The sequence below is a fragment of the Capra hircus genome, chromosome 2, assembly GCF_001704415.2.
Source record: "Capra hircus breed San Clemente chromosome 2, ASM170441v1, whole genome shotgun sequence".
NCBI classification, from domain to species: domain Eukaryota; kingdom Metazoa; phylum Chordata; class Mammalia; order Artiodactyla; family Bovidae; genus Capra; species Capra hircus.
Window position 1 is genome coordinate 94,467,018 of NC_030809.1, and position 20,489 is coordinate 94,487,506.

General features: G+C 35.6%; 1 protein-coding gene across 2 annotated transcripts in view; it reads left to right on the forward strand.

The window, feature by feature from the left end:
* The window catches only part of GALNT13 (polypeptide N-acetylgalactosaminyltransferase 13), a 648,808-nt gene extending 631,895 nt beyond the window's left edge, over positions 1 to 16,913 (forward strand). The window contains exons 12-13 of one of the 2 annotated variants that reach the window (XM_005676121.3): positions 1,771 to 1,905; positions 16,542 to 16,913. In XM_005676121.3, coding sequence (XP_005676178.2) covers positions 1,771 to 1,905; positions 16,542 to 16,682 — 276 coding nt within the window. In that variant the 3' untranslated portion in view covers positions 16,683 to 16,913. Of the gene's footprint in view, positions 1 to 1,770; positions 1,906 to 12,687; positions 12,892 to 16,541 lie in introns of those variants that run through there. The other variant, XM_018063172.1, reaches the window with a different exon arrangement.

Consider the following 20,489-nt stretch of genomic DNA (forward strand, 5'->3'; position numbering starts at 1 on the left):
TAAGGCAAACACAGTCCAGGAAAACAAATGCAAACAAATAAGGTATAGTTAACACTGTCTAACACCACACACAAAATTAAACTCAAAATGGATTAAACACCAAAATGTAAAACTGGGTACTATAAAACTCTAGAGGAAAATGTAGGCAGAGCACATAAATCACAGCAATACCTTTTCGAATCCATAAACAAATGGGACCTAGTTAAACTTAAAAACTTTTGCACATCAAAGGAAATCATAAAACAAAAAGACAACCTACAGAATGGGAGAAAATATTTGCATACGATGAGACCAACAAGAGATTAATTTCTAAAATATGTAAACAGTTCTTATAGCTCAATATCAAAAAAAGAAACAGTCCAATCAAAAAAATGGGTAGAAGATCTAAATAGATATTTCTTCAAAGAAGACATTCCGATGGCCGAAGGGCACATGAAAAGATGCTCAACATAATCATGAGACGAATGCAAATAAAAACTACAATGAGGTCTATCACCTTACACTAGTCAGAATGGCCATCATCAAAAACTTGAAAAGTTTTTGAAAAGTAAGTGCTGGAAAGAGGGTGGAGATAAAGGAACCCTCATACACTGTTGATGGGAATGTAAACGGATACTACCACAATGGAGAACAGTATGGAAGCTCCTTTAAAACCTAAAAGTAGAGCTATCACATGATCCAGTAGTCCCACTCCTGGACACATATCCAGAAAAGATGAAAACTCTACTGGAAAAGATACATGTGCCCCAATGTTCACTGCAGCACTTACAACAGCCAAGACTTGGAAGCCACCTAAATGTCCACTGACAGAGGAATGGATAAAGAGGATGCAATATATGAATATATACAGAGGAATGACTCGGTCGTAAAAAAGAGTGAAATAATGTCATTTGCAGCAACATGGATGGACCCAGAGATCATCATACTAACTGAAGTAAGTCAGACAAAAATGAAAGTTGCTCAGTCGTGTCTGATTTTTTGTGACCCCATGGTCTATACACAGTCCATGGAATTCTCCAGGCCAGAATACTGGAATGGGTAGCCTTTCCTTCCTCCAGGGGATCTTCCCAACCCAGGAATCGAATCCAGGTCTCCTGCATTGCATTGCAGGCGGATTCTTACCAGCTGAGCCACAAAGGAAGCCAGACAAACAATCAACATATATCACTTATACGTGGAATCTAAGACATGATACAAATGACCAAAAGAAAAACAGACTCACAGACACAGAAAACAAACTTGTAGTTAACAAAGACGAAAGAGATGGGGTGGGTAGGGATGACTTAGGAGTCTGGGTTAACATATACACTATATACAAAAGAGATAATCAAGACAGACCTACTGTATAACCCAGGGAATAATACTCAATATGTCATAACCTATAATGGGAAAGAATACACACACACACACACACACACACCCCACTGTGCTGTATACCTGAAACTAACACAACATTGTAAACCAACTATTCAATTTTACAAAAATAAAAGGAAAAACATAAAACAAGTTAGAATTACAAAAATAACAATAATAGTTTAGTTTCTTAAACTGAGAGTTCATAAAAACCTTAAAAAGCACATGACATGGTACCTATTTTGTATTTGAGGAAAAGAACAGAGAGAGATGGACTAGCTTTCTCAAGATCACATAACAGAGGTCATTTGAAAACACAAGTTTACATGATATGAAAGCTTCCACAGATAAATCCACTATACTGCAACATTTTTTAAAAGAAGATATTATTTTATTAGCTGCCTTTTATATTTGCAGGTATTTTCTTATACTGCTGACAAAGAAATCCGAACCGATGACTTGTGCTTAGATGTTTCTAGACTCAATGGACCTGTGATCATGTTAAAATGCCACCATATGAGAGGAAATCAATTATGGGAGTATGATGCTGAGGTATAGTATTTTCTTAACTTCTTATTTAATGCTAGACTCAGTCATGTATTTCAAATATTGATCCTTCAAGCTAACTTTCTCTGCATTGAAAGAACTGCACTTTAAAGCACTCATGCTCACAGCTGAAAACATTAGGATGGTATATCACACAAATAGCTTCTTACAGAACTACGCCATTAGTATAAAATATGAATGAGGAAAATAGCCACTTTTATGTGCTTAAAATTTGTTATCACCACAAACATGCTCAACATAAATTAGGTAAAGGATGGGCCATGCCCCTCTAAGAGGTTTGTTTACGTGTCCTCTATGAAGATGTGCATACAGGACAATATCAATAATATTTTCAAATGTTAACTTTTACACTACTGTAATCTGTGATTTTTATGCTTCTCAAAGGAAAAAGAAAAAAGCTACAAGATTAGCATGAATATTCTGTATATTAGTAAATATTTGCAGAATGCAATGAATTAATTATGTACATTCTCAGCTAAGGAGTATCTTTACAATATAGCACATTTTTACAATAGAAGAGAGGGACAGAAAACAATAAAATTACTGTTGGGAATTTATAGCCAGGCAGTGTGTAAAAATCAGATCAACCATCAGATGGAGCTAATAAAAAAGAAATATTTTCCTCTGCATAAGGAAGCTGGAATGGAAACAGCTGCGTTTCTTTCAGTTCTCTTTGCTTGGCAATATTAACTGGTTATCTCTGCTACATTTCTCACATCATTAAATGGTTGGTGACTTATTTAAAGATAAGTAAATTTTATTCTTACAAGATAAATAATACAACAGAGGTGAATGAATTTCACAAATGCAGTGTTCTATGCAAGCCTGTACTGCTCTGCAGGAGTAACATTTTAAAAAGAAAACTACAGAGTTGTTGGTATTGTTGATATTTTAACAAGGTCTTCTTTTTAAACACTTTTTGAATGACAATTTAATTTGCAAGATGTTGCAGTTTCTTAAGTGGAATATCAGGAAAACAATGAATTCTAATGTGATTTGAAGCTAGTTATGTAGGTTTGATATTAGGCTCTAAAATTTATACTAAATTATCAAGCTCCTTAGACATCAAATATTTTTCTTCTGGAACATTGTTAAAGACAGACACCTTGAATCCTTCCTATCTTTCACAAGTGTGTTCCTTTGGATTCTTTTCTCTTCCTAATACGTTATTCATCTTCTCTGTCTGACCACCAAGTTTTTCTCTTCAACTGTTACCGTCTATCACCAATCTTTAAGATTGGGTGAGGATTGATGGTATCTACTCCAATAATACACGTGGACAGTTCTGGACCCTGAGCCTCTAACCGCTTCAATAAGGAAAAATACAGATAAAAGTATAAATAAAGGAGAAATGCTGCAAGTTTTAAAATAAAAAACTTTTGTTGTTCCTTAGTTTTCACTAGGAAACTAGGATTTTATGGGGTTTATGCTAAAAAACAAACTTCTAGCATATATTAAGGGGGAAATGAATGTATATATTTTTTGTAAGATGAATGAGTATAGAATTTCACAATACCACATCACATCTTTAAACTTTCTATAATTTTTGAGTGACAAGGCTTCTAAAGTCATAATTCAAATTCCTTCATATTAAAAATAACTATGGCTTATAATTGTGTATACTTGTTTATATTTTTATCAGCCAGTAGCAAGATTATTGAGGTATTTAAGGATTTTGAAGGAAAGGTTAAAAAAAAAAATAGGTAGCTTCAGCTAAGATAGAGTTTTCTTATACATTTTGAATAACTACTAGTTACTCTACTGTAGCATACAGAAATTCTACTGTAGTATTTTTAGAGCACTGTAATATGAAAGACACATGATAAAGCTAATAATATGCCATAAGTATTGTGAAATGTAATTCATTCATCTTAATTATATTCATAGCTTAATTTACTCTGGTAGTTTTCAAAATTATGATGTTCAACTTGTCTAAATGTAAAATTTTAAATAATACAAATTCTTTTGCCAAATGAAAAAATGTAGAAATCATAATGTAGAGAAGACACATGAAAATAGAATAATTACAGAAATAATGTGGTCCACGGGAGAAGGGAATGGCAAACCACTTCAGTATTCTTGCCTTGAGAACCCCATGAACAGTATGAAAAGGCAAAATGATAGGACACTTTCAGTTCATCTTTTGGATGAACTCCCAGGTTGGTAGGTGCCCAATATGCTACTGGAGATCAGTGGAGAAATAACTCCAGAAAGAATGAAGGGATGGAGCCAAAGCAAAAACAATACCCAGCTGTGGATGTGACTGGTGATAGAAGCAAGGTCAGATGCTGTAAAGAGCAATATTGCATAGGAACCTGGAATGTCAGGTCTATGAATCAAGGCAAATTGGAAGTGGTCAAACAGGCGATGGCAAGGGTGAACGTTGACATTCTAGGAATCAGCGAACTAAAATGGACTGGAATGGGTGAATTTAACTCAGATGACCATTATATCTACTACTGTGTGCAGGAATCCCTTAGAAGAAATGGAGTAGCCATAATGGTCAACAAAAGAGTCCGAAATGCAGTACTTGGATGCAATCTCAAAAACAGCAAAATGATCTCTGTTCATCTCCAAGGCAAACCATTCAATATCACAGTAATCCAAGTCTACGCCCCAATCACTAATGCTGAAGAAGCTGAAGTTGAACGGTTCTATGAAGACCTACAAGACCACCTAGAACTAACACCCCCAAAAGATATCCTTTTCATTATAGGGGACTGGAATGCAAAAGTAGGAAGTCAAGAAAAAACACCTGGAGTAACAGGCAAATTTGGCCTTGGAATACAGAATGAAGCAGGGTAAAGGCTAATCGAGTTCTGCCAAGAGAATGCACTGGTTATACCAAATACCCTCTTCCAAAACACAAGAGAAGACTCTAGACATGAATATCACCAGATGGTCAACACCAAAATCAGACTGACTGTATTCTTTGCAGCAAAAGATGGAAATGTTCTATACAGTCAGCAAAAACAAGACCTGGAGTGGACTGTGGCTCAGATCATGACTCCTTATTGCCAAATTCAGACTTAAATTGAAGAAAGTGGGAAAAATCACTAAACCATTCAAGTATGACCTAAATCAAATCCCTTATGATTATATAGTTGAAGTGAGAAATAGATTAAAGGGACTAGATCTGATAGACAGAGTGCCTGATAAACTATTGACGGAGGTTCATGACATTGTATTGGAGACAGGAATCAAGATAATCCCCAAGAGAAAGAAATGCAAAAAAAGCAAAAACGCTGTCTGAGGAGGCCTTACAAATAGCTGTGAAAAGAAGAGAAGCAAAAAGCAAAGGAAAAAAGGAAAGATATACCCATTTGAATGCAGAGCTCCAAAGAACAGCAAGGAGAGATAAGAAAGCCTTCCTCAGAAATCAATGTGAAGAAATAGAGAAAAACAATGAAATGGGAAAGACTAGAGATACCTAAGATACCAAGGGACCATTCATACATAGATGGTCTAAATAAAGGACAGAAATGGTATGGACCTACAGAAGCAGAAGATATTAAGAAGCAGTGGCAAAAAATATACAGAACTGTACAAAAAAGGTTTTTATGACCCAGATAATCATGATGGTGTGATCACTCACACTCACCTAAGGCCAAACATCCTGGAATGTGAAGTCAAGTGGGCCTTAGAAAGCATCACTATGAACAAAGCTAGTGGAGGTGATGGAATTCCAGTTGAACTACTTCAAATCCTGAAAGATGATGCTATGAAAGTGTTGCACTCAATATGCCAGCAAATTTGGAAAATTCGGCAGTGGCCACAGGACTGGAAAAGGTCAGTTTTCATTCTAATAACAAAGAAAGGCAATGCCAAAGAATGCACAAACTACTGCACAATTGCATTCATCTCACACGCTAGTAAAGTAATGCTCAAAATTCTCCAAGCCAGGCTTGAGCAATACATGAACCATGAACTTCCTGATGTTCAAGCTGGTTTTAGAAAAAGCAGAGGAACCAGAGATCAGATTGCCAACATCTGCTCGATCATGGAAAAAGCAAGAAAAACATCTATTTCTGCTTTATTGACTATGCCAAAGCCTTTGACTGTGTGGATCACAATCAACTGTGGAAAATTCTGAAAGAGATGGGAATACCAGACCACCTGACCTGCCTCTTGAGAAATCTGTATGCAGGTCAGGAAGCAACAGTTAGAACTGGACATGGAACAACAGACTGGTTTCAAATAGGAAAAGAAGTAAGTCAAGGCTGTATATTGTCACCCTGCTTATTTAACTTATATGCAGAGTATATAATGAGAAATGCTGGGCTGGAAGAAGCACAAGCTGGAATCAAGATTGTCAGGAGAAATATCAATAACCTCAGATATGCAGATAGCACCACCCTTATGGCAGAAAGTGAAGAAGAACTAAAGAGCTTCCTGATGAAAGTGAAAGAGGAGAGTGAAAAAGCTGGCTGAAAACTCAACACTCAGAAAACTAAGATCATGGCATCTGGTCCCATCACTTCATGGAAAATAGATGGGGAAACAGTGACTGACTTTATTTTTGGGGGCTCCAAAATCACTGCAGATGGTGATTGCAGCCATGAAATTAAGCTGCTTACTCCTTGGAAGGAAAGTTATGACCAACCTAGATAGCATATTAAAAAGCAGAGACATTACTTTGCCAGCAAAGGTCTGTCTAGTCAAGGCTATGGTTTTTCCAGTAGTTATGTATTCATATGAGAGCTGGACTATAAAGAAAGGTGAGAGTCAAAGAATTGATGCTTTTGAACTGTGGTGTTGGAGAAGACTCTTGAGAGTTCCTTGGACTGCAAGGAGATCCAACCAGTCTATCCTAAAGGAGGTCAGTCCTGGGTGTTCATTGGAAGGACTGACGTTGAAGCTGAAACTCCAATACTTTGGACATCTGATGCGAAGAGCTGATTCATTTGAAAAGCCCCTGATGCTGGAAAAGATTGAGGGCAGAAGAAGGGGACAACAGAAAATAAGATGGTTGGATGGCATCACCGACTCAATGGACATGGGTTTGGGTGGACTCCGGGAGTTGGTGATGGACAGGGAGACCTGGCGTGCTGCAGTTCATGAGTTGCAAAGAGTCGGACACGACTGAACGACTGAACTGATGAACTGACTGATAGAAATAATGCACTGCCTTTCTGAATTTCAGCTTTGAAAGAAAATACCGATTTGTGTAGGAGTCAGCAAAAACATGATTTTTGTAAATGAAACTGAAATACAATACTTAATTTTTATAATTACCTTTTAAGTTTTGGGTTTATGATCACTTTAGTCTACAAAATAGTCTCAACCATTGCTAGCCAAAGTGTAATTCCAGGACTACTAACATCACCTGGGAACCTGTTAGAAATTAGGAATCTGAGAGATCACTCTAGATACCCTATATCAGAGCCCATATTTTAACAAAATCCCCAAGTCATTTGCGGAGATGTTAAAGAGTGTGAGAAGGTCAAGTCTAGACAGTAGCCAAATATCTGCTTATCAAGTCTAGACAGTGGCCAAATATCTGCTTATCTTTCTTAGTCTTTTTATATGCACTACTGAAAAATATTGCAAAACTAGGAAAAACCATAAATACATTTTAGAAAATGACAAGGCTTTCAACCAGTGGAACGTGGTTAAGTGCCCCTGCTATTTCTCTAATTCTTAGAGCAATGGCTATGATGGGCAAATTTATTGACAAACCTCTGAGGTGGTGACTTTCAAAGCACAATAAAGTTTGATGGAGTTCACGATTATAGAGCTGAAATATACCTTAATGTTCTCTCCTTCTAGCCCTTATCAGAAGAAAGCTAAAGCAGAAAAATTATACCACCAGCAGATTTAGGTCCTACTAAAGTAATCAAAGGGCTTCCCTGGTGGCTCAAATGGTAAAGAATCCTCCTGCAACGCGGGAGACATAGGTTCAATCCCTGGGTTGAGAAGATCCCCTGGAGGAGTGCATGGGAACCTGTTCCAGTATTCTTGCCTGGAGAATCTCCATGAACAGAGGACCCTGAAGGGCTACGGTCCATGGGGTCGCAAAGAGTCAGACATGAGTGAGCAACTAAGCACAGCAGAGCAAAGAAATCAAAGAAAGCTAGTTATCAGCACAACTGTGAATCTCACAGTGTAAACCACCGAACTATTTCATCACCTTATCTTCCATAGTCATTTCAATCTTAAAAAAGCAAGTCACAAATAGGAGAATTATTCAGATATACAGAGAAAAACTGAAACGGTATCATAAAGCCTCAAAGCATTGAGTATATCCAGCTGCTTTGGTTACTTCTTAAGTGGCTGGGGGGAAATACAGAGAAGAAAAGTTTTTCTGAGTGTCTAACTTTATCTATTGTCTCACGCAATTCTTACAATAGTCCTATAAGATAATATTATTATTATTTGTATTTTTCACATCAGTAAAACAAAGCTTAGTGTGGTTTAAATTATTTACCTAAATGTGTACAGCCCAAGTTTCTAGCACTAAATTCAGCAATCTTTTCCACTACACTAAACTGCTTCCTGATTGATGTTCCTGACACAGGTCGGGACCTGAGACCCTTTGCTGCAGTGATATGCTTGCACCTAGACAAATGTCTCCTCCAACTACAAATTACAAAGAAACTGTAAGGGACTAGAAACAACTGCATGCATTCATAGTTGGGGCAAATTATGGACCACAAACCCATCGGCCACCTCTGAACCGCCTGGAACAAAGCACACCCTTACCCTTATCCCATGTAAGGAAAAGGCTCCTATCTCCCAGGAGGTCACAGAAGAGAGTGAAACAAGTAACTGTTTTCCTTTCTTGCTCTCTGGTGGGGGATCTTTGTATGAGATGAAGATAGGGGTGTGTCCAAGGGTTAGGCTAGAGGGGTGGCTTAGGTGTTTTGCCCATCCCTTTGGTCTGCAGGGGGCATTCGTAGTACCTTGCTTTTGCTCCCTGTTTTTCGGTCTTTTTGTATCTTTTTGTTCATAATTTACCCCAACTGTGCATGTATGCGGTTCTATTTTTAGTTCCTTTATCTGTAGCTATGGAAAATCCCATGGACAGAGGAGCCTGGTAGGCTTCAGTCCATGAGGTCGCTGAGTCGGACACAACTGAGCAACTTCACTTTCACTTTTCACTTTCCTGCATTGGAGAAGGAAATGGCAACCCACTCCAGTGTTCTTGCCTGGAGAATCCCAGGGACGGAGGAGCCTGGTGGGCTGCCGTCTATGGGGTCACACAGAGTTGGGCACGACTGACACGACTTAGCAGCAGCAGCAGCAGCAATCTGTAGCTCAAGGAAAGGTTTGTCCAGGTGCACTGCAAGCGCTGCAGCAAAGGGTCCCAGGTCCCAGCATGTCTGGATCTGATAAGCTAACTGTACAGTATTACAAATGAAAGAAATGGTAAAATATCATCAATTATTTTGGTACCAAATTGTATTCACACAGAATTCCTTCTTTCCTAAATAATGGGAAAGACGTACTGCAGTAAATATTGTCTGTTTAGATAAATGGTAAGTCGTAAGACTACTTTGTCAATATGGTCTGTTTACAAATTTTAGCCATACATATTCATAATATAATTAATATCTAATTGTTTCACCTTTTATCTGAGTGAAACTAAAGCACATGTTGGTAATAAATACATATCTTTGGCCAACTTTGATTTGAAATACAGAGTTTCCCACTTTCTTAAATAAGTATTTCTTAAACAGCGCAACCATGAAATTAATTCAGTACCACTTTATACCTGGCCAGATGTGTTCATTTTGGAGGCAACTGAAGCATCATCAGCATAACTGAGACATCCCCACCTGGTCCAGAATTCTTGAATAAATTACTTGAACACTTTGGTGTAATAAAAGCCCACTGACACAAGTTAAAAGAAAAAAGACTAAATTTCATCTCCCTGAAATATTTTAAAGATTACTGTTATAAGGTCTGTCATCCATCCATTCTCTTATTCAGGTTTTCTTATATTATCCTATTTTGTTGCAATTGTGTTCCAATCCATTTGAAATTTACATTTTACTGCAATAAGTGCACATAGTAACATTTCTTTTTGAACATCCAGGCTGCTACATACAGTGTGAGAATCTAATTTTAGAACAGAACACTTATGTTCCACAAACACTGTGCAACTAAGAAAAAAAAGGAAACAAAATATGAAGCTAAAAATAAGTCTGTGTCTCATGTGACTGAACAAATTGACTGAGAAAATACTTGTTATGAATTTGATGTCCATCTGTATCAAATGTTTCTCAGAGTCACAATATCAGGAATTTTCTTCAGTAGGTTAAATATGTGGGATTATATTTACTGAAATCACAGAGGATTATATTTAGATTTTTAACAACTCCTCTTTTATTTACCTTTATCAGAAAGCAGGTAAATGGGAATATAATTTCAAGGTAAGTCATTTATAGTTGACAACCCAGCCAATTCCCTGAGTAGCATTCCTAATAAAAATAGTGGCTTGATTTACTTTTTGAAGGCTGTGTATATCAGACAAGTATTATATTTCCATAGTTCTACTGACCCATAGCTGTGATTTATGTATTATTAGAAAAAATTAGTGAATAGGAATTTCAGTAGTTTAGTATTGTTTTTAGTTCTTGCTTGTTAAATACTTACCCTTACAGACTTGTTTAATACTCATATTCTAACAAGTGCACAGATCACCTTATTGGGAGATCATACTTAATATTTTGAATAAGAACTTTACTATATTAATATTTAAATAATCTTTATTCTGTACTTAATCAATAGGGGAAATCCTACTGCATTTGCTATTAAATTAAATACCTATAATAGTCCAAGTTTATTCTTACTTTATCATTATATATAGCAATAATTATTTTCATTTCAAATTTTTAGTATGGCATATTTTAAACTGACACCTGTATGGTTGGTTTTCAATCAACCATGCAGTCACTTCTATTTGTGCATTAAAATATCAGATTTACTAGGTGCTTTTTAATCCAAAGGTATTGCCTAATTTTATAATTTTATGATTCATATTTTGTCACCAAAATTGTTTCCCTAGCCTGATTCTAGTTGGCTTTCAGCTCTAATTGTATCTTTAAAGGGTGAAGTTGGAAATACTCCATGACACACCTGTCTTAAATAGCAAAATTATGTTTAAAGACAAGAATTATTACTTTTCTTATGTATCTTAAAATAGTATGACTGAAATTTTGTAAATTTTAGGAAATAATTTTCCATACTTCAGTAAAGAATAATTAATACTATATTATAAACAAAAAAACAGTATTCTTGGGGTTCATATTTCCTTGTTCTAGTGAATATTTTAAATAATGCCATGCGAAATGATATTTGGCAGTATGCTGCTTGTCAGCCTGTATGTCATATTGCCTTCAAAACTGAGTTAATATGACAGCTTCCTAAAGTTGTCAGAGGTATTTGTTATAAATAAGGGATGGTATGCTTAAAAGGAGTATTTAAAAGAAAAAATGTACACCCAATATAAAAATATCCACAGTCCTGTATAAAGAACATAGGAAAAATAGAAATTAACCAATGAAAAAGAAGTTATTTTAAATAAATATGAAAAACCATTAAATAACTATAAAAAGTCATTTCACATGTTTTCTTTTATCCATATCATTCTTTATCCTGGCCATATGTCAAGAAATGTTTATAGTGGCAACACACAGTACTGATGCAGATTCAGTGAAACCGACACAAATACAGTATTATGACATATAGTCCCATGGATGGAGGAGCCTGGTAGGCTGCAGTCCATGGGGTCGCTAAGAGTCGGGCACGACTGATCGACTTCACTTTTGCTTTTCACTTTCAGGCATGGAGAAGGAAATGGCAGCCCACTCCAGTGTTCTTGCCTGGAGAATCCCAGAGACAGTGGGCCCCTGTCTATGGGGTCGCACAGAGTCGGACACGACTGAAGTGACTTAGCAGCAACAGCAGCAGCAAGCACAATAAAGCTGCTGCTGCTATTATTACAAATTATTATAGATGTTTAATAGAATTTTTATTTTGCTAATACATATTAAAATGTTCATACCTTTTGATCTTGGGATTTCACTTCTAAGAATCATCTCTAAAGAAATGAGATACACATGGAAGGGAGATGTTCAGAGATGTTTATCCCGGCATTCCTCCTAGTAGCTCCAAAATTGCATATCCCCAATGAAGAGTTAAATGATTTTTGGCAAGATGCTTTGTAGAAATTATTTTTTAGGTTTTTAGAATAATTTTAAAAATGATACCCAGAATATAAAGTGAGGCCTATTTAACTAGATGAGCTCAATTACATAAAAGTGATTAAAATTACTAGAAAAAAATATTAACAATTGGTATCTCTTCTATACAGAATACTAAGGAAAAAAAAACTTGTTTTTTCAAACAAATGAAGGCACTAAATGTTTTATGTATTTTTTTTAGAAAAATAACTTATCTCAAAAGGATTATTTCAGATTTCAAATTTCCTCTGGTTAAGGTTTTTTCTGAAGTACCTAGAGAAAAACAATTCACTTAATGGTAAGAGCATTTTATTGCTAGGATGAATACTAAGCATATAACATTTTCTATCCAAAATAAACTTTTGTCTCAACTGTTTCACCATTTGATCTCAGGCTTTTCTCCATATTCTCAGTCTTAGTTACTCCTACTGAAGGGATGTAGCTTAAAGTTCCATGAATCCAGTTAGTGTGATATGTGCTTTCTGTGCTTACCCAGTAGAAATTATATATTGCTGAGAATGACTGATTTATTACTGCCTTTGTACTTGATTTTGTCATTATTATTTTCTTTGTCAAACAGACCCACACTCTTCTTCACATAATCACCCAGTCCTGTCTCTCAGTAAGCAAAGTAGCTGATGGCTCCCAACAGCCCGCTGTGGAAATATGTAATGATAGCCCTTTGCAAAAATGGCTTCTAAGAAATTATACAAGAATGGAAATTTTTAGAAATATTTTTAAGAATTCTACTGATTACTTTCTCAAATAATTTTGGAGGTTTGTATTGTGGACTTTATAAAATTTTAGTGTTTTTGTTATGCTCTGTATTGAAATCTAAACTTACTTCTTTAAAATGTGTTTTAAAATTTTTTATGTGCTATTTCTCCATGGAGCTATTTTTCATCTTTAGGTGCTCATTACTTTGGAGGCTGCATATATTAAGTGGTATTTGCTTATTACCAATAGGTATTTTCCAGTTTTTTCCATATTTCAAATATATATAAGCATAAGTGATGGAATTACATTATGGCATATAAGCTCTTTTTAGGCTAACTATACCCATGTCTACATGACAAGAGATTTTGTATTACAGCTGAAAAAAAAAAACAATAAAAAACATAGCCAAAAATTGTTTTTAGAAGGCTGAAATTATTAAATTTTGTTAATTTTTATTTAGATATGTTATGTGAAAATAAAACATATCCTTTCTAAAGTTTACTATTTTAACTGGAAACTTAAATGCATTATTGAAGACTAATTTTCAAAAACTTTATGAAGTAAATTATTTCTAAGCACTTTCTGTGGTTACTTAAGTGATATAATAATAAAAGCTTTTAAGAACTGTACTTCCATTTCTGACGTGTGATTGTGAATATCTTCACGGTAGGCAATAATATAAACCATTATTCAGTTTACGTCAAAAAACTGGTATGGCATTCTTGTAAGGAGTACAAATATGTACCTGTCCTGGTTCTTGATTTTAAGGGGATTATTGTACTGTAAATAAAAGCTATCATAATGTCCAATTCTTCCCTATGAGAACATACAGGAAGTCAGGGAGTTGGCCTGATTCAGATTAATAATAAAAGGTTGATAGTAGAAGACACAATTGAGCTTGGAATATTTGTGACAAGATTGGAAATGGAAGCATGGAGAGGAGAGGAGGAGAAAGAAGGGGTGTTGTTTAGATTAGGCTTACACTTGAGACAAGGGCATTCCAAACATGCACTGGAAAGCTGGAAAAGTCTGGACTTTTTGCACAAAGAGAACGTGTATACAAGGCAATTTGCATCGATTATCTTCTTTTGTTTTCAAAGAAACAATGGAAAGTGCAATGCCCATCAAGTGGTCTTCTCAGATTTAACTATTTAGTCTCACAAGTCAACTTACAGAATGCAAGGGCAGAAACCACAACTTGCTTCTCAGACTCTGCAAAAGTTCCACAGCAGTTTATATACTCTTATGAGAGCAAGCTTCTCCACAGGTAATAGTCCTGAGCAAGGGCATGAGAGTCACATCAAGCAGTTGTGGAAAACTACCCTAGTGTAATAGCCTATGCCTCAAAGGAGACAATATCTCTAACAGCTGCCCGAAACCCAAGGGAATATGCAAAAGTACACTTTGCACTTAGAAAAGCCCGCTATTTGGCTCCCTGTCAGGTATTATAATGCAGTTTATCAGATGAAGATGCAGAAAATCAATCAAAGGTCATGTTTACAATAACTATGCCTTTAAACATATTATAGTTAACAATTTTACTCTTATCGGCTTGGCAGGAGATCACAAATAGTTGACTAGTCAGATTTTTTAAGCAGTAGGGAAAACAGCATTTGACTGAACTGAATGAACTGATAGTAAGTATAATTATATATATATAATTATATATATATATATATATATATATATAGTAAGTATAACTAAGCATCTGAAGGAATCTAAGTCTTCAGAATGATTTAGTAGCTTGTCCAAATCTTCATAGGTAGTAACTTGGGGAGCGGAAATTCACATTTATAGCCATATAACCTAAAATGACTGCTCTTTCTACCCCACTACACTGAAAAGGAGAATACTTTCCTTGGTTGGTTGTTATCTTAACAGCAGTGGCTTTTGACTACTAATGAATTCCTTCAAAAAAATTTTTTAAAGAATACTGTTTTAAAAATTATCATTATATGTATAGTTGACAATACATATTCAATCTAATCCTAAAGTCATATACATGTTTTTTAAAAGATCTAATAGAAGCATACAAGGGTAAGTGGCTTTTTTGGAAAAGGATATATATACACAAAGGACCTCAGGTATGTAACAAAAATGAAAAATATTTTGTTGATTTTTAACTAGAATTTTCTAAAAACAGTGCTTTTGTTTTATATCTTTTTTCAATCTGGCTGTTGGTTCATAAACCACCAACATAATTTCTGGCATTATAAGCATAAATCAGCTATCTTCTTGCCTATCTTTGGCCATTTCTTCTTTATGTTTTTAAGTATAAATGGCCTTCATGTATTGAAAAGAGCAACAACAAAGGCCAAAGTTTTCAAATCTTCTTCACATCTAATAGCCTTGCTCTTTTAATTTCCTGCTTGTTGTCTATTAAGCATCCTTTACCACAAGCTTATTTTCCATTCTATATTTTCTCAGGACAGTGCAGTCCAGGGTGTTTGCAGTCCTAATCCAAAACAATTTGTAATTGTCTAGGCAGTGTTTCTCTCCCACTTTTGTGTGTGTGTGTGTGTGTGTGTGCGCGCATGACCCCTGCATTTTTTATCTTCCAACTTTCAATATAATATAAAGAGCCCATACTAAGTTGCTTCAGTTGTGTCTGACTGTGTGACCCTATGGACTATAGCCTACCAGGCTCCTCTGTTCATGGGATTCTCAGGGCAAGAATACTGGAGTGAGCTGCCGTGCCCTCTTCAAGGGGATCTTCCTGACCCAGGGATTGAACCCACGTATCGTATGTCTCCTGCATTGACACTTTACCAGTTTACCACTAGCACCACTGGGAAGCCCATCAAGAGTCCATCCCTCCCCCCACCAAAAAAAGTGTTTGTCTCCCTTTAATTTTGGTAATTTGCAACAAAAGTATACGGCATGTTTTTTTCAAGATATATTTCCATATCACCTTCCATATTCAAACATACCTCTTCTGGCTGGGGAGTTTTTCATATAGTATGGTTCTAGACCAATGTAAATACAAACTCAAAAGAGATGCAATGACTGGTTAACATGATGAAATTATTGGAATTACATTTTAGCATTTGGGTACTGAGAAGATGCTTATTAATAAATATTATGAAAATATATAGATATAATATTTTAAAATATATGTCCATCACATTTTTATTTGATGTTGGTATATAAGATCCCTAAAACGGCAAACTAAATATGATCACACTATCAAGTAAGACAGATCTTTGTTGCCATGATTATTACTCTCCTATAATGGATGTCTCACAATCACAGATACTATGGCTTATAGAATATTTTGAAATGGGAACATCTCCTGAAGTTTTCTTTGAGTCCCAGTAGTGACATCTCTTTGCATGTTTGCCAAATGGTTACTAAATAACACATGCCTAAGAAAACTAAGATTGTGAAAAGATTGATAATATTTGCACTCTTCAACTGAACTCTGAACTCACAAATAGGTTTTTTGCAAAGGAGTCTGAATTCTTGGCAGTGCATGATAAATATCAGCCAATTTCTTTAACCATCTGCAAATAAAGGTGTATTAGACAATTATGAAATCATAACAATGAAAGTTGTATAATAATTAACTCAGAGCCACCTGTGCACAGTTCCTTTTATATCATCACAATGTTTATACCAAAAAGTCATAAAGGATATTTTGAAGAGTAGATCTAATCTGATGAGCTAGTGCAGTTTAACATAAAACATGTTGCACTGATTATTGGTTATCTTTTACAGAGACTCACCTTGAGACATGTTAACAGTAATCAATGTCTAGATGAACCTTCTGAAGAAGACAAAATGGTGCCTACCATGCAGGACTGTAGTGGAACAAGATCTCAACAATGGCTGCTGAGGAACATGACTCTGGGGGCCTGAAGACCATTTCCCCTAAGCCATGAAAGTGTCTACACTTATGTTTTTCCATTATTTCAATTAGGGAAAAATATTAACTTTGTTGAATTGAAAATTTTAAAATCCTTTTAGTATTCTAAAACAGTTGTTTATAATTCATTTTTAGGAATGTTTGCTTACTTCCCTACTAAAATTTGTATCTGATTAAAAAGCACATAAAAAGAATAAATAACAGCCAACTGTTATTAAACATCAGAACAATGTGAAAAACAAATTGTGTTTGCTTTAAAAAAAAAATTGCCATGATGTCACAGAATTAGTTTGGGGTGGGGTTACTTTTATTTTTTGCTTGTCATAGTGTGGCGAGAGAGACAATGTAAATGCCTTATAAGGTAAATTCATTATGAAATTTTATAAACTCTGTTTCTACTGGACCTTCACAAAAACATGCTGAATTTCTGTCAGCATCAAGTACATACACTGAATTATTTCTGAGCAATGAAAACTCACTGTACAAAAATCAGTTCTAAATTTTGTACCAGGAAAAAAAATTAGATATTGACATCTCATAAGGTCTTATTAAAACATCACATTTAGACAAAAAAGAGGAGGAGAATATGAAAATTCAATTTAAAGTACATGAAATCAGAAGAAACTAGCTAGGCAATCAGTTCAGTTCAGTTGCTCAGTCATGTCCGACTCTTTGCGACCCCATGAATCGCAGCAGGCCAGGCCTCCCTGTCCATCACCAACTCCCGGAGTTCACTCAGACTCGCGTCCATCGAGCCAGTGATGCCATCCAGCCATCTCATCCTCTGTCGTCCCCTTCTCCTACTGCCCTCAATCCCTCCCAGCATCAGAGTCTTTTCCAATGAGTCAACACTTCGCATGAGGTGGCCAAAGTATTGGAGTTTCAGCTTCAGCATCATTCCCTCCAAAGAAATCCCAGGGTTGATCTCCTTCAGAATGGACGGGTTGGATCTCCTTGCAGTCCAAGGGACTCTCAAGAGTCTTCCAGGCATTCAGGGGAGCAAAATGAAGTTAAAAGGCAATAGCTGAAACGTTTGAAAAGATACTCTTTTGGGTTGCAATCACTTCTAAGGCAGGCTAAGTGTAATAATCAGCTTGGTCCCAGAACTGATGTGGGAAACTCAGTCTTTAACCATTCCATCTCATAAACTGCATTGTTATTTTTCTCTTCAGACACTGTGACTTGTCACCTAGCCTACAGAGAATTGTAGGTGAAGGGTAGAATATTAGCCTTAATATTTAATTCTTAGGCATTTAGGATTTTAGTTACATTACTAAGATCAATTTATTTTATATTAAAAAATGCATTAATATCAGAATTTCATTGCTGTGCCAGAATATCTAAAGTTTTAATCACTGGGAGAATGAACTCAATATATACCAATTAAACTTTTAATTGAAAGGCCATAAATTATGTCTCAAGGAGCACAATCATAATTAATCTACCTTCACATGTTATTTTTCCATCTTAAAACACTTTGTATTCAAAATACATAAGTAGAAGATAAGAAAAAGTAGAAAAATCTGTGACACCATTTGACACCACTTAAAACACCCATAAAGTTGCTCTACATATGTATTTTATTTACTGTAAATGTATTCAGCAGCTAAGAGAAATTTGGGGGTTGTAGGGGGAAAGGAAGAAGTGACCACTAGAGTAGAGGATGTCACATCTTTGACTCTCATCACTTCTTAAAAAGCTCTAACAGAAAATATTAATCAGTTTGATCAGGTTGACTAAAGGTTGACTCCCCACACCCATCACCCCCCCCCGCCCCCCAACCCACACACAAACACACAAACAAGCACTGCTTCATAATGACAAGGAGTACAGTTTCTAAAGGCTAGTAAAATCATGTATGATTTTCTTAGCCAACCTTTCTTATCTTTTGGCTTTAAACTGCTAAAATTCTAAGAATTTTACCAAGAGCATTTCAGGTTTACTCTTTAAAGTATAGACATCCCTTATCTGGAAGACTCTGGAAATATCTATTTTTTTTCCCATCTTTAAGACCCTTTGTGTTCAAAATACATGAGAAGAAGATACTAAAAGGAAGAAAAGTCCATGAAATTTGTGCTGTTTTCAATTTATTTTTTAAATTTATTTATTTTTAATTGAAGAACAATTGCTTTACAGTATTGTGTTGGTTCTACCAAACTTTAAATTTATTTAATTATAAATTATAAGTAAAATTTTAATGTTGGGGCATTTTTTTCTGGTGAGTGAATCGACTGCTTACACCAAACTTCTAAGGAAGTTGGGACTCCTAAGAGCTAGCTAAACACTGACTTAAATTGATATGATAGTGACCTCACAAGTCAACTGAGATCTGACTTAATCACATGTCCCATTTTAACTTCTCTTGTTTTGCTCTTGCCCTGAGTAAAATATGATAAAATGTCCCTGCACAGCATTTCTACTCAGACTTAAAAAGCTTAAACACTCAAGGAGACTCATAAAATTTGTTTCCCTTGTTATGGATTTGTCAATCAAAAAGCATATGTTATTTATCAAAGAGTCAATGACAGGTTTTCAAAAATACAGCTATGTCACTGAAACTGAATTTGACATACTTCAGAAGCATCTGAAGTATCTCAAAGTTCATTATGGTCCTAGCAAAAATACAGGAAATATGAAAACTGCCTGAGCTTGAATGCCAAAGAAGAAATTTCAAAGAATCCTCAGATGGTTTTAGCACATGCTACTGGAGTATCTAACAAACAAACAAACAAAAAAAAATAATACAAAATATCACAAACCACCAAAAATTAATGACTAATTTTCTTTTCAAAAATATTTATTGTATTCAATACAGAAAATTAAAATCAGGAGTGGATTCACAGTGCATTAATCTAATATACTCTTTGTCCATGGAACTAGACTAATATCTATTTCAAATTATTTTAATTTTCCTCATCTGAGGTCTTGTGCATTGAAGTTAATGTCAACTCCAGGATTCCAGTGGACAGAGAAGCCTAGCAGGCTACTGTCCATGGAGTCGTACAGAGTCAGACACAACTGAGCATTTAACATTTTCACCTCACTTTCCAGGCTTCCAGATAGTCAGATCAAAAACTTACTCCTCTATTTCTCTCTCAACTTTGATTCAGCAAATTTCCTTGATTTTGTACTTGAAACATAACCAATGAATTGTCACCATATCCACTGTATCACTAACTCTAACCTTCAAAATTGCAGTATGCATATAATTTTGTTCCCGAATTTCCCAATCCTTGTCCCAATAGTCTTTTTTCAATACAACAGTCATAGTGAAGTGAAAGTCTCTCAGTCGTGCCTGACTCTTTCCGACCCAATAGACTATACAGTTCATGGAATTCTCCAGGCCAGAATACTGGACTGGCTAGTCCTTCCCTCCTCGAGGGGATCTTCCCAACCCAGGGATCCCAGGGATAGAACTCAGGGATTTAACTGCCTTGCAGGTGGATTCTTTACCAGCTGAGCCACCAGGGAAGTCCACAACAGCCATAGTCATTCCGTTAAACATAAATTTGATTGTTTCACTTCTCTGCTCACAACCCCCCTATGACTTCATGTTTCTTCAACCAAACTTCTTACAGTGGTCCTTAGGGTCCTTCATGGATGATATCCCTCTTCACTGTGATATCCTGGGTAGAGTTCTTGGCACATAGTAAATATTCTTTAAGCATGCACTGAATTAATGAATTGAAGAATGTGTGTTAAGGTTGCTAAGTGCTACTGTATCATATTTTTTGCACATTATTTTAAGTATTAAAGTCTAGTAATATATTTAGACAGGATTTCTATAACTGTCTCTAAAT